This window comes from Hydra vulgaris, chromosome 08, assembly GCF_038396675.1.
Source record: "Hydra vulgaris chromosome 08, alternate assembly HydraT2T_AEP".
Taxonomy (NCBI): Eukaryota; Metazoa; Cnidaria; class Hydrozoa; order Anthoathecata; family Hydridae; genus Hydra; species Hydra vulgaris.
Window position 1 is genome coordinate 38590077 of NC_088927.1, and position 12587 is coordinate 38602663.

At 29.6% G+C, this 12587-nt stretch overlaps 1 protein-coding gene across 2 annotated transcripts in view; it reads right to left on the reverse strand.

Moving 5' to 3' along the window:
• Window positions 1–133: 133 nt before the first annotated feature.
• Window positions 134–12587, reverse strand: part of LOC100213767 (cilia- and flagella-associated protein 184) — a 69692-nt gene continuing 57238 nt past the window's right edge. Inside the window, exons 11-14 of one of the 2 annotated variants that reach the window (XM_065803664.1) lie at window positions 6890–6970; window positions 6763–6819; window positions 400–531; window positions 134–326 (exon numbers count right to left, since the gene is read on the reverse strand). In XM_065803664.1, the coding sequence (XP_065659736.1) occupies window positions 231–326; window positions 400–531; window positions 6763–6819; window positions 6890–6970 (366 nt within the window). In that variant the 3' untranslated portion in view covers window positions 134–230. The remainder of the gene's footprint in view (window positions 327–399; window positions 532–6762; window positions 6820–6889; window positions 6971–12587) is intronic. The other variant, XM_065803665.1, reaches the window with a different exon arrangement.

Sequence of the window (12587 nt, forward strand, 5' to 3'; positions counted from 1 at the left end):
AAGACACTAAAACACTCATGGCTAATAATAGTTAATTAAAAAGAAACTAAAACGTTTGATAGTTTTAAAACACTTTTACATAAAACACTTATTGATGATACTTGAAATCAAGGAGAAATAAATTGACAATAAATATTGCATTGAGCTTTTTATATATTTATTAACCTGCTGCAGAAATATTAACAAAAGAAATATGCTAATTTTTATCAATATATACATATTTTAGTTGTTTAAGACTCAATATTTTTTCGCAGAGTTTTTAAGCAAATACTTAGTTCTTTATGTTGATCTTTTAGTTGAGTTAAGTGTGATCTCAGCTGTTCACTCTGAAAAATTAATATAAAAAAAATAAATAAAACAATACATAAAAAACTGGAAAACAACATTATTACATCTTACCTTATCAACACATTGCTCAAAATCCAGTAGAAGAGTTTCATTACCAAGTAATCCAGCTTGATGTTTCAGTTTGTTATTGTCTGTACGCAATGAATCTCGTATCTGCTTATTTCGTGTGAGAATATCTCTTCTCTAAGTATATTTTAAAAGAAAATGATTGTATAAAGCAGAAAATAAAGATAAAATACAGCCACCAATTAATGAAATTAAAATTATATTAAATCAAATAATTTTTTTAACTCTCAATCTAGTCTTTAAAATCAACAAATTTTCTAATTCTTATTTCTCTGTTTGTTAAAAATATTTTAGGAAAAACAAATATACTTTAAATTTTATCTACTACTTTATATTTTCATAAGGTTTTGTTATCTAGATATAAATCACTAATTTAAAACTCAAACACAAAATGCAAACTTGCATTTAAAAACAAATGCAATTAAGAACTTCTTTAGTCCTGAAGTGCTCATCTGCGTATAATAAAAACAACATAAAACATAAGTGATCATTGAGTTTATATAACAATATTTGTGATTATTTTTCTTTTGCAAAACGTCATTTTGGTTATCTTTTTTTAATCACAGTGCTTATGGCTATATTTCACTAACTTACAATAATCACAAATTTGTCAGTATCAGTATAAGTATTGTCAGTATAAATTTTTCTTTGAACATATGTACTAACATAAAGATTTTATACTAAAGTTTATTCAATAATTTTGCTTAGATCTATATTTTCAAAAGAATGTGTATTTGTTTTGCGGAGAATTTCTCTGGTTTCTTGAAATTCTGTCAAACAAAAGAATTTTTAATCCTACTTCTCAAACACTAATTCTCACTACTATGCTCCTCTGTGTAATACTATTGCCAAATTTGGGCTGGCTCAAGCAGTTCTATATTTATTTTAGATATAATGCAAAAGATCTCACACTTTCCACAAACCAAGGTTTTTATTGACTCATCATTTAGTTGCCTCATTCTCTTATGATAATTGTTATTACCTGATCCTCAAACAACTTCGCTATAATTCATGACGCATAATAAATTTTTCCATCAAACAAGGTTTGATTTGTGTAACTCATTTTTTGTGAGTCAAAATTCTTTTTCTAGTTCGCATTTTGTAATTTTCTTCAAAATTTTCTGAGCCACGCATTTCTTGAATAAATATTAAGTCATGCCGTAGTGGTGTAGTGGTAGAGCGCTCACTTCATAAGCAAGAATTTTCAAGTTTGATCCCCACCACGTCCCTGGTATTACCATGTTCAATTTGTTTCTCTGCGCAGCAGCCTTGTTTGTGAAGGTTTATATTTTCGAGTTATAGAGTTGAGAGGTTGTAATCACAATTAAAAGTAGCTACCTCGACTGTAGTGGCCTTCATGGCCTTAGGGAGGTGAAATAAAATAAAATAAAAAAATTCAACTGGATTTGTTGGAAAAAACCTAGACAGTAAATTTTTGGCAATCTCTTGAAGTAGAGACTTTAAAGGCATTTTGAAAACTTAATGTTTTTCAATGTCAGATAAATATTTTAAATTGGAAAAGTATCTGTGCAAGCTTACAAGATTGCTCTGCCTTCTCTTTTTAAATTGTCTCAAATTTACATTCATCATTGCAATACAAATAGTTGAATTTGATTGTTTCAGTCTACTTATGAGAAACTTGAAAATTCTCTAGGCAGTAAGAAGATTTGCATCCTGTAGGCAAAGAGCTTCCACTGCCAAATGACTGGTTCAAGAGCACCAACCATGTTGTACAAAATGTTTACTTCATCATCACTGCAAATCAAATGTGAAGAAACATCTTTCAATATTTTCTGATTAAATTTTTCACTTTGAGAAACTGTTGAATCGTAGACTGTTCCATCTTGTTTTGCAGTCAAGAACAAGCAAAGCCTCTGCGCTGTTTCTTGATTTTTTTTAAAAGACGTCATTTTTGACTAGAGATTTTCAAAATAACTTAAAAATTATTTAGACTTTTGTGATGAATGAATGCAAGTATGCTTTCACTTTTGGAATGATAATGTTTTAATCCATAGCAGTACTAAGAAAAAATAACTTGGTGTCAGATTCAGGTTCGTCACTGCTGACTTCATCTTGGTTGCTTGCTACTTGCAATGTGTTGTTATCAATTTTTTAGGAGGGCTTCTCATACAACACTTCTTGAACTGCCTAATGTATTTTATGGGTGTAACACATTTGATGCTCAGTTGGAACCAGTTTTCCATCATAACTTCATTTGAAACTGAGCAGACAATGCTGTTGCCAATGTTCAACCAAAATTTGGCAACTTTTTCTGTGATAACTGCAATAACCTTTTCAGAGGCCTAGAAATTTAAGTCATGCCATATTCCAGTATGTTTGTTTTTGATGAATATTCATGTACCTTCAACTTTTCAAAGAAGTGCGCTGTGTAGTTAAAAAGCCAATGTTTACTATTTTAAAACTGTTTTTACAATCATGCCAGCTGGAAACTTTTCAACTTGCTTGATTAATTACCTGAAGTTTTTTGGGAAAACATAACCTTTTTCACACATTGCAGATTGAATGAATGTTAACAACACCTACAAATTTGTTAAAAATTGTTAACAATGACATGAACTCTAAATCATGCTGTAAGTCTTGAAATTACTTTTTCAATTGGTTGCTTTGGAAAAAAGCTGGAATCTTTTTTTAAAATGTTCAGACAAACTTAACCAACAGAATTAGTTTCCAAACAACAGCCTAGTTAATAGGAAAGTGATTTTTAAATTTTTAATCTATTAATTAAGCTATATTAAAAGTTTTAAAATATTTTAAAGTTTAAGCATAATAACTCTATTTAACATCTTTTTTTTGGATATCTTTTAGAGAGACAAACAAATAAATGAAATGAAGGAGTTCTTATAAATGTCTCTTATATATGTGCATTTCGAAGGTCATTAAGAAATCATAACAGAATTTTAAACAAAAAGAAAAACTGCACAGCCATGTTTACTTAAAAAATTTAAAAAAAATTTATTTAAACCATTTATTGCATTGCAATAAAAACAGTATATATACAATAAGTAAAAAACAATATTTATAGTGTAAGCTATGCTAAGGTGCATTTGACCCTAGCCATTGCATTTACATTTTGCAATGGCTAGGGTCATTGCAAAGAGAAAAATTAACATAAAATCAATCAAAGAAAAGAACACTCAGCACACCTAACGATTGATAAACTAAAATTTGTTGAGCTCATCTTTTCACTAACAAATACCACATCTAAACTTCAACCAATGGATCAGGAAGTCAATCGCTTTTATAAAGTTTATTATGAATCTTTGGCATTGCAAAGACTGGTTATAGCTATCCATAAAAAGAAAAATCTTCCTTTTTTTGCAAATTAAGGTGCAATGAAAATCTTGCATGGCAAAAAGTGAAAACTTCCACCATCATTTGATTGTTTTGCAAAAGCAGGAATTTCAAAAGATCAACAGACCCCTGTCTGCTTGGATAAAGATGGCAAACCCTTTAAAGAGCTTCAAAATCAGATAAAATAACTTGAAATATTAAAAAATTTAAATATAATTTGGTTTATACTTAACTTTTTCTTTACAACATTAAACTTTTTATGCAATTAATAACCATAATGACGACAATCTATTCCGGCTAAAAAGTTTAATCTGGATAAATGAAAATCTATCCAGGCTAAACTTTGCATATTATTTTGTGTATATATATATATATATATATATATATATATATATATATATATATATATATATATATATATATATATATATATATATATATATATATATATATATATACACATATATATATACTAATTGCAAAGTTAGGGTTATGACTTTTTGACTTTTTTTAAAAAAAAATTTCCAATGTCATAAATCAATGAACTTTTGTTAGAAAAGGTTCCTCTAGGCTGTAAAAAAAGGTCACCCCGCAATTAAAATTACGAATCGCCATTTATTTAATCTTGTTACTGCTACTACTAATACGTGTGGCTTTGTTGAAAATCATTTAAAACTTGTTTAAATTAGAAGTGTTTAGAACTTTAGAACATTTTGAAAAATTTCAGAATATTTTAGATGACTTTAGAACATTCTGGAACAATCAAGAATATTCTAGAACAATTAAGAACATTCTGGAACAATTTAGAACATTCTGGAACAATTAAAAATATTCTAGAACAATTTAGAATATTCTAGAACAATTTAGAACATTCTGGAACAATTTAAAATACTCTAGAACAATTTAGATTGTGTATATATAGCTGCTTATCTAATTTTATAGTTATTACAGAACCAGCACATGGCGACGTACAAATCTAGTGATAGTAGCATTCAGAAGAACAAGAATGTCTGGACCAATAATCTGGTAAAATTTAAAGACTCTCATGAAAGAAAAAGAATGGTCCTTTTGGAAGAATATTCACTGGAAGAAAAGAGCAGAATGCCTCTCTAAAAGCAAATTATTGGATGCTACCATTTCCTTGGACCAAAAATCAAAGGAAGATAGGAGTGAATAGCAAAAATTTAAAAAAAAAAAAATTCCGGAAGAATAAAACTGAATTTTCCTCATGTATCTGATCAAATTATACAAGCAAAGCTTGATAAAATACTGAAATGTTATGATGAATGTGTCAAGCAGGGAATCTATGAACCCCTTGATGAAATTTTTGATGAAATTACTAAAGTGGATGGAACATGGTTATCTTCCGAGGACAAGCGATTGTACCATCTCCAAGTGGAAAGCAAAGGGACAGTGGGATACTCTACAGGCCAAATGACCAGTAAAGAAGCTATCATCCTCCTTCTAAAAGACAAAAACTTTCAATTATGTCATCTAACTCATCATCTTACTATCCTAGTTTTAGTGATTCTGACTGAGGATGACGACAGTGAATATGAAAACGATGAAACTCTTTTCTGCTTGGTTTAGAAGTAGATGAAACTAATCCTAAACCAAGCAGAAAACATCATAAAAGCAAAATTGCAGTCAACTAGGTGACCTACACAAGAATATCAACAAACAAAGCTGCTAACATATGCAAGCAATTGGCTCATGAAGGCATTGACATCATAACTCCATATCAATCAGCTATTTACAAGTCAACAATCAAAGATCCAATCAAGCTGAAAAAAGAAATGATTGAAAAGTTGCATATGGAAAGTTGGCCCTTACACTTTGATGGCAAGCACACCAAGGAAATCAATTATAAAGTGGTCGTCCTTAAAAATGAAAGAAGAGAAATCAAATTGGATGTCTTGGGCTTGGTTGATATCAGGGAAAAACTCTTGCTCAAGGAATTTCCAAAGTCCTCAATGAGTCAACACCACATATTAGATAGAATCCTCCATTTGGTGATGGATAAAGAACTTGGAAGTAAAACACATCGCCAACATGGAATATCCATTTTTATCTCAACTATTGAAGAAGTACGAACAACTGAAGAAACAGTTTGATAACAGAATAGAAGTAATTCTCGAAACATCAGACTGGAGAGATGATATGAAATTTTTATTTCATCTCACTCGAGTGTTCTGATTTTTTGATGAAAAGAGATTTTCCATTAATCAGGTTTCTGAAATTACCCAACATCAGCAATGTGAGGTGGAATTCCAGAGCTATACTAGCGATCCTGGCCTTCATTTTAATTCCTTCAACAAGAACAGTTCTGCAGAGAGACGATTTATATTGTATGGCTGGGCAGACCATTGGTTTACAGACCAACTGTACAACAAAAACGACTTTAATAACTTGGCTGAAGTACTGAATCTATACAAAAAGGCTTTAAGCTCTTTGAAAAATCATTGAAAGCAAGAGCCATCCATACTGCAGATCCCCAGAAGTAGTCAATGCGCAGAGCGCACAATCAAAGTAATGAAGGAAATATATTTCCTTCATTACTTTGCAAAAATAAAGACAAATTGCACCTTCTATTCCTTCTATGCAACAAGCAAGAGCAAGGCAAACGGTTTGAGTCATTGTTGGAATGAAAAATTATTGTATTACATGACTGTGACATTCTAATTACATTTGAATTCATAGTAGTATTTATGTCAAAATCGATTTTTCAAAATCGATTTTTTTTTTTTTTTTTTTTTGTTATTCACCTCCTCAAGGCCATGAAGGCCACTACAGATGAGGAGGCTACTCAATAGTGGTTATAACCCTCTCTCAACTCGATAACTCCGAAACACGAACCTCGACGAACAAAGCCGCTATGCGGAGAAACAAGTTGAGCGCGGTATTACCAGGGACGTGGTGGGAATCGAACTTGGAACCTCTCGCTTCTGAAGCGAGCGCTTTAAACACTTTAAATAATGAATAACATTTTTGCTATTATATATATATATATATATTTTTTTTTTTACAATGAACTACCTGAGCAAGGGTTACATCTAAGTCCTGAAGCTTTTGACGCAACTCAATATTTTCTTCCTAAATATAAAAAAAAAAAAAACTAAGCGTCTCATAAACTTTTTCATTGTCTCATTAAAGAAAGTCATACTTGTACGAACTGCAATTTTTCTTTTACATGAGAAAATATTTGAACTGTAGTTGTAATTTTTTTACGAAGCTTCATTAGTTCCTAGAAAAAAATCAAGATACATTCATATTGTTATTATTGTTAACTATGGTTTATTGTTATTAACAATAATTATGGTTTGTCATTAGCAATAATTTGTTAGCGACTATGTTTTATCATAAAACATTTATATTAATCTTAATATTAATACTGTAATTTAATGTTTAATGTGCTTAGTTTCAATTGTTATAACGAATGTAATTGGCTAAAATAGAGTCAACTAACGTATAATTGGCTACTTATGAAAAGTCTAATTTAATACCCTTAGTTATAACGATTATGATTTATTCTCTTGGGCAGTTTATTGATCTTAAATTTAACTGTTTTAACATGAACAAATCAGGTAACATATATAACTTAAAATTAGTATTTTACTTTATTATTTATTTTTTAACTTTATTGCATTTTTTTTATCATTAGTTAGTTAATATTAATACTGTAATTTAATGTTTAATGCGCTTAGTTACTGTTTAATGTAAAATAGAATCTGTTAATGTGTAATTGGCTATTTATGAAAAGTCTAATTAAATGAACTTAGTTATAATGATTAAGATTTGTTGGGCAGTTTATTGACATCAAATTTAACTGTTTTAACATGAACTAATCAGGTATAAATAACTTTAAACTAATGAAATGAAATTATTTATGCTTGAAATTAATTATGCGCAAACATCTCAGAAGGTTAAACAATCCCTGGTACTACTTAACAAGGATAACGGGGTAAATGTTGCTTCAAATAGCTGGAGACTGTTATTTAAGAAAATCATAAAAAAAACTAAACCATTTTCATTGACGTCATCTTTGTAATGACTTCTTTATGATTTTTAATATTTTATTTTGTAATAGTTTTTAAGTTGTTAGTTTACGGATCTTTACAAATTAGAATGAAATATCACATAAAAGAAAAATTAGTTAGTAGAATGTTGTTTTTGATGATTTAACTTATTATAACTTTACGTACTACAAAAAATGTTGCTAAAAACTTAAAAATTATATATTACTTTAAAAAATTATTTTATTTGAAAAACCATTTTATTTTGTTTTATACTTTTTATTTATTTTTCATTTTTTAACTTAATTACATTTTTTTGTATCTCAATATTAATTGTATTTTTAAATTTAATTATAACTTAAAATTATTTTTTTATAGATAAATTTGTAAGCTATAAATTTAATGCGTTTAGTTACTGTTTAATGTGCTTAGTTTCGATTGTCAGTTATTCTCCTGCGTCGCTTCTTTAACTAAATTAATAATTTGACTGTGATCTTAAACTCACGCTCTTTTTCTCAACTTTTAAAATTGTTTTAAATTGTAAATATATTTATACAAATATGTTTATATTTGTATACATATATGTTTTGGTACATGTTTATTTTTTTAGTTTATTAGGTTTATATATTTTTCAGTTTTTTGTTGCATTGTTGTTATTTTGGAAATCACATGAAAAAATAATAAGCTTTGATGTTATAGGAGTCAAAAGATTTGAGTCAACTTTTGTATATATATCTTAGTTATGGTATATGCATAAAATGCTCAAGCAACGCAAAATGAAATGTTAAATCTCTAAAGAAGCTAAAATCATTACTTTCTACCATTTTCTGTAACCTATTGAAAATAAGCAAAAAACAAGTGGGAGGTATGATTCAGACCTATCATGACCCGTTTACGGGACCAGACTTTCTAGATTAACGCTAATAAACTCTTTTGATTAATGCTATTAATTTTAACGCAAAATTAAGACGAAGTCAAGGCAAAATATACTCTGGATACTTTTTGCTTAATATTTTCAGCATTAGTAAATTATGACTTAGATGAATGCTGAAATAAATATACGGTTGGCATAGGTTAACAGCTCTAAAGTAGGTAGGTAAGATAAGGTTATATATTCACTTACCCTATTTTTTTTTTAATTTCTGCTGCATTATTAAATAAAATATAGATAAATTCTAGTACAAAGTTTAAAAGCTTATAGTTAAAAAAAACACACACACATGGTAACAGATGGAAACAAAGGCTTTGGTGTTTTTATATATATAAAAGTTAACTTTTATATATCTCGAACAATGCAAAAGGAAATGTAAAATTAGATCACTTATGAAGCTTAGATCATTACTTTCTACCATTTTCTGTAACATATTGAAAACAAGTAAAAAATAATTGGGAGGTGTGAATCAGACCTATCATGACCTGTTTTACGGGCCCATATTTTCTCGTCTCATTTAAGATCATTAGTCTCACTGTATCATATTATAACTAAAGTATGATCTCAATGTACCATATAAAAAACCTAAGAATGGTCTCACTCTATTACATAAGAATTTAATATTGACTGACAAATAGGTGGAACATACAAGGAGTGTTGCTACATCAACTGACAAAAAGGTAGAACATGTAAGGAGTGTTTCTGCATTGACTGACAAATAGGTAGAACATGCAAGATATGCTGCTATACTACAAAAAATTTTTAATTTTTTTAATTTTTTCAACTTTTTCCAGTTTTCTAAACTAATTTTTTTTAAAAAAAAAAAACAAAGTTACATTTTATGTTAAAAAAAAATGATGACCAAGCCAGAGTTGGGTTTTTAAGGGAGGTTTTTTTTATATATAAAAACTTTTTTTTTAAATTTTAAATGCACAACCTCTTATTTGGTGAGGTTTGATAAAAAATGTATATAGGTAAAAATTTTTTGCAAACTGATAATGTGAAGTGGTCCCCAAAACCCTATTTTGGAACCCTAAATTGACCAAAATTTGTTTAAAATCCTAATCTTGAAATTCTATGTTTATTTTATACACAATTCTGCTATAAATTGTTTAACATTAGATCTGAAAACAAATAATATAAAGTATTGTAATGTTACAACATTGATAGTTCACAAAGGTTGAAAAGTGCAGACAAACTTAAATTTACTCTCTCCCAATAATTTAATTTTACTAAATGCATATTTTGATTACATCATTATAATGTATTTTACTTGCAATAATTTGTTGCAAACATTTCTAATTAAATAATAGCTCAGAAAGAAATTTTTAATCAATTTAATAATAGTGATGACATATATGATCATAGGGGGTGGGGTGGGTGAGAATTGGATAAGGTTTGATTATCTAAGAATTTTTACTTTTTTTTTATTATTATCTTATTGACTTTGAGCACTTTATATTTATTAAATTTATTTTATTATAGTAAAAAAGAATAAAAATATAACTTAAGAAAATGGCTGCTTCAGGCTTATCATATGCTTGTAAAGCAACACATTCAACTAAGAATGTTTGGCTTGTTGGACATATTTTTTCAACAATAGATGAGCTAAGTCAGTTGACAACAAGTGGTGTTGCTCTATGACGAGTTTTTTATGAAATGATAGTCAAAAAGGCAACAATTTCAATAAGTTGCAACACAGTTGCAGATGAATTTTTGACTTTCTGGTTCGAGGCTAATATTCCTACTATAGCAAAGCATCATGTAGTAGCTAAATTAAAGAGTATTCATCAGCAGCATGTCAAAGTGTCTAAGCGCAAAAGTAAAAAAATCTGCTCCTCAACATAGCTATGAAGAACAATTCACAGCCAAGATGAATACACTTTTTAACATTGCCCATGGTGAATAAGATTGTTGCATCAAGATAAATGAAGATAAAAAATTCCTAATAGACCAGCAAGGTCCCCAAAAAATGTTAAAGACACCCAAAGACCTAATATATAAGCAAGCAGTTGTTAAATATAGAAAATGAAAGCTTGAAGAAAAAAGGTGCCTGAAACAACATTAAAAAAGTAAAGTTTTATCTACAGAATCCTTAATGGATTTAGCTTACTTTTTGGATAAAAATTCTGACTGTAACAATGCAAAAAGCCTTCACTTTACCAAAACTTTCACAACTTTCTACTTTTAGCATTATTCAACTATCAATTATGGTATCCAAGCGTTGTATTATTGACAATCAACTCTTTAATGCAGCATTAGACCTTAAAAAAGCAACACCACAACAAGCGATGATGATCGTCACACCAGCTCTAGCTGAAGTTGGTATTGATGTAAATACATTAACATTTTATTGTACCTCTTTAATGGAACCTCAAACTACATCCCATGAATCTCTTGCAATAGCAGTAAAGAAAGATTTTCTACCTCGGTTCCATTAGTTGCTCACTTTGATGGCAGAGTATTGCCAAATTTTGATGGAACCAGATGTGAATGTCTGCCAATTGTTGTATCTAGCCTGGACATTCAATAATTATCAGGTATCCCCGAGATACCTGCTAGTACTGGTGCTTTGACAAGACAGAAGATAGTTGAGTTCATTCATGAGTGGCCTGGTGTTGAGGAGCATCTTGTAGATCTTTGCTTTTGACACAACTGCAAGTAATACAGAAAGCCATAATGGGGCAATAACTGTCATACAGAAATCAATGAATCGAAGAGCTCTGTTTTTAGCCTGCCAACATTATATTCTTGAAATATGCAGTGTTTGATGCATTTTTTGTATCACAAAGGACCAAATATTAAAATTTTTTGGTAGACTGAAGTTTCAGTGGGAGCTAATAGAAAAATCACAATTTGAAACCACTTGAAAGTGATAAAAATAGATGTCTTACAAAGCTTAAAAAAGTTTGCATCGCCTATGTGGTGAAGAAATTAAAAGAATATTTGAAGGGCACTCAACGTCATGATGATTATAAAGAATTTGGAAGACTAGCTCTTCTTCTTTTGGGAGAAGATGATGTACAACAATTATTTGCATTCCTGGGGGTTACCATTGTGCAAGATGGATGACTAAAGGTATATACTGTTTATAAATTTTGGTTTTTGTCATCAGTTAAATGTCAAAGAGAAAGAAATTGGGATTTTAAGAATGCCTTACATAAAAAACCATTACCAGGTGACAAGAGAAGACTTGCTCCAAACAAGATTTACACTTTTTCTAAACTCTAGCTAATTTTGTTACATGACACTCAATGAATTTGTTTGACTCTCTTAATCTACCAACAGAATTCTTGACATTATCTCTAAAATTCTTGACATTATCTCTAGAATTCTTGACATTATCTCTAGAAGCTTGGGCTATTTGTGATGACTGCGAGGCTGCCTATAAGATAGTTAGTGCCATGAAAATGGTTAATGACTGTGCAGAACGGGCAGTTAAATTGGCCACTGACTTTAATGAATTTTTGATAAAAAATGGCACTCAATGCCAGCTTCTCTAGCAAGCAAATGAATACCATAGGAAAGTTTTTCAACTAAAGCTACAAAAAGACAGTTATGCAATAATCATCCCAAAAATAACAGTTAAAAAAACTAAAGAAATATAGAAAAAATAAGGAGCTCTTTTTAATATCTAGAATAACCTTTTTTTAACTCCACCACTACCCCACCACCCAAATTTACCCCTGATATATACATTCATATACATGCCTAAATGAACAAAACTGATGCATGTAACACTGAAAATAGTCGGTTTTAGTACTTTTTAGAAACATGCCATTTTAGTCAAAAACATGTTTCAGAAAGGCTAAAAAAGCAGGTCCATGTCCTGGCATCCCTAGACTGTGCCTGGGAATGGACCACTGCTATATACATTCATATAACTGTCTTCACCCTGATAAGTAAAGATGATGCAT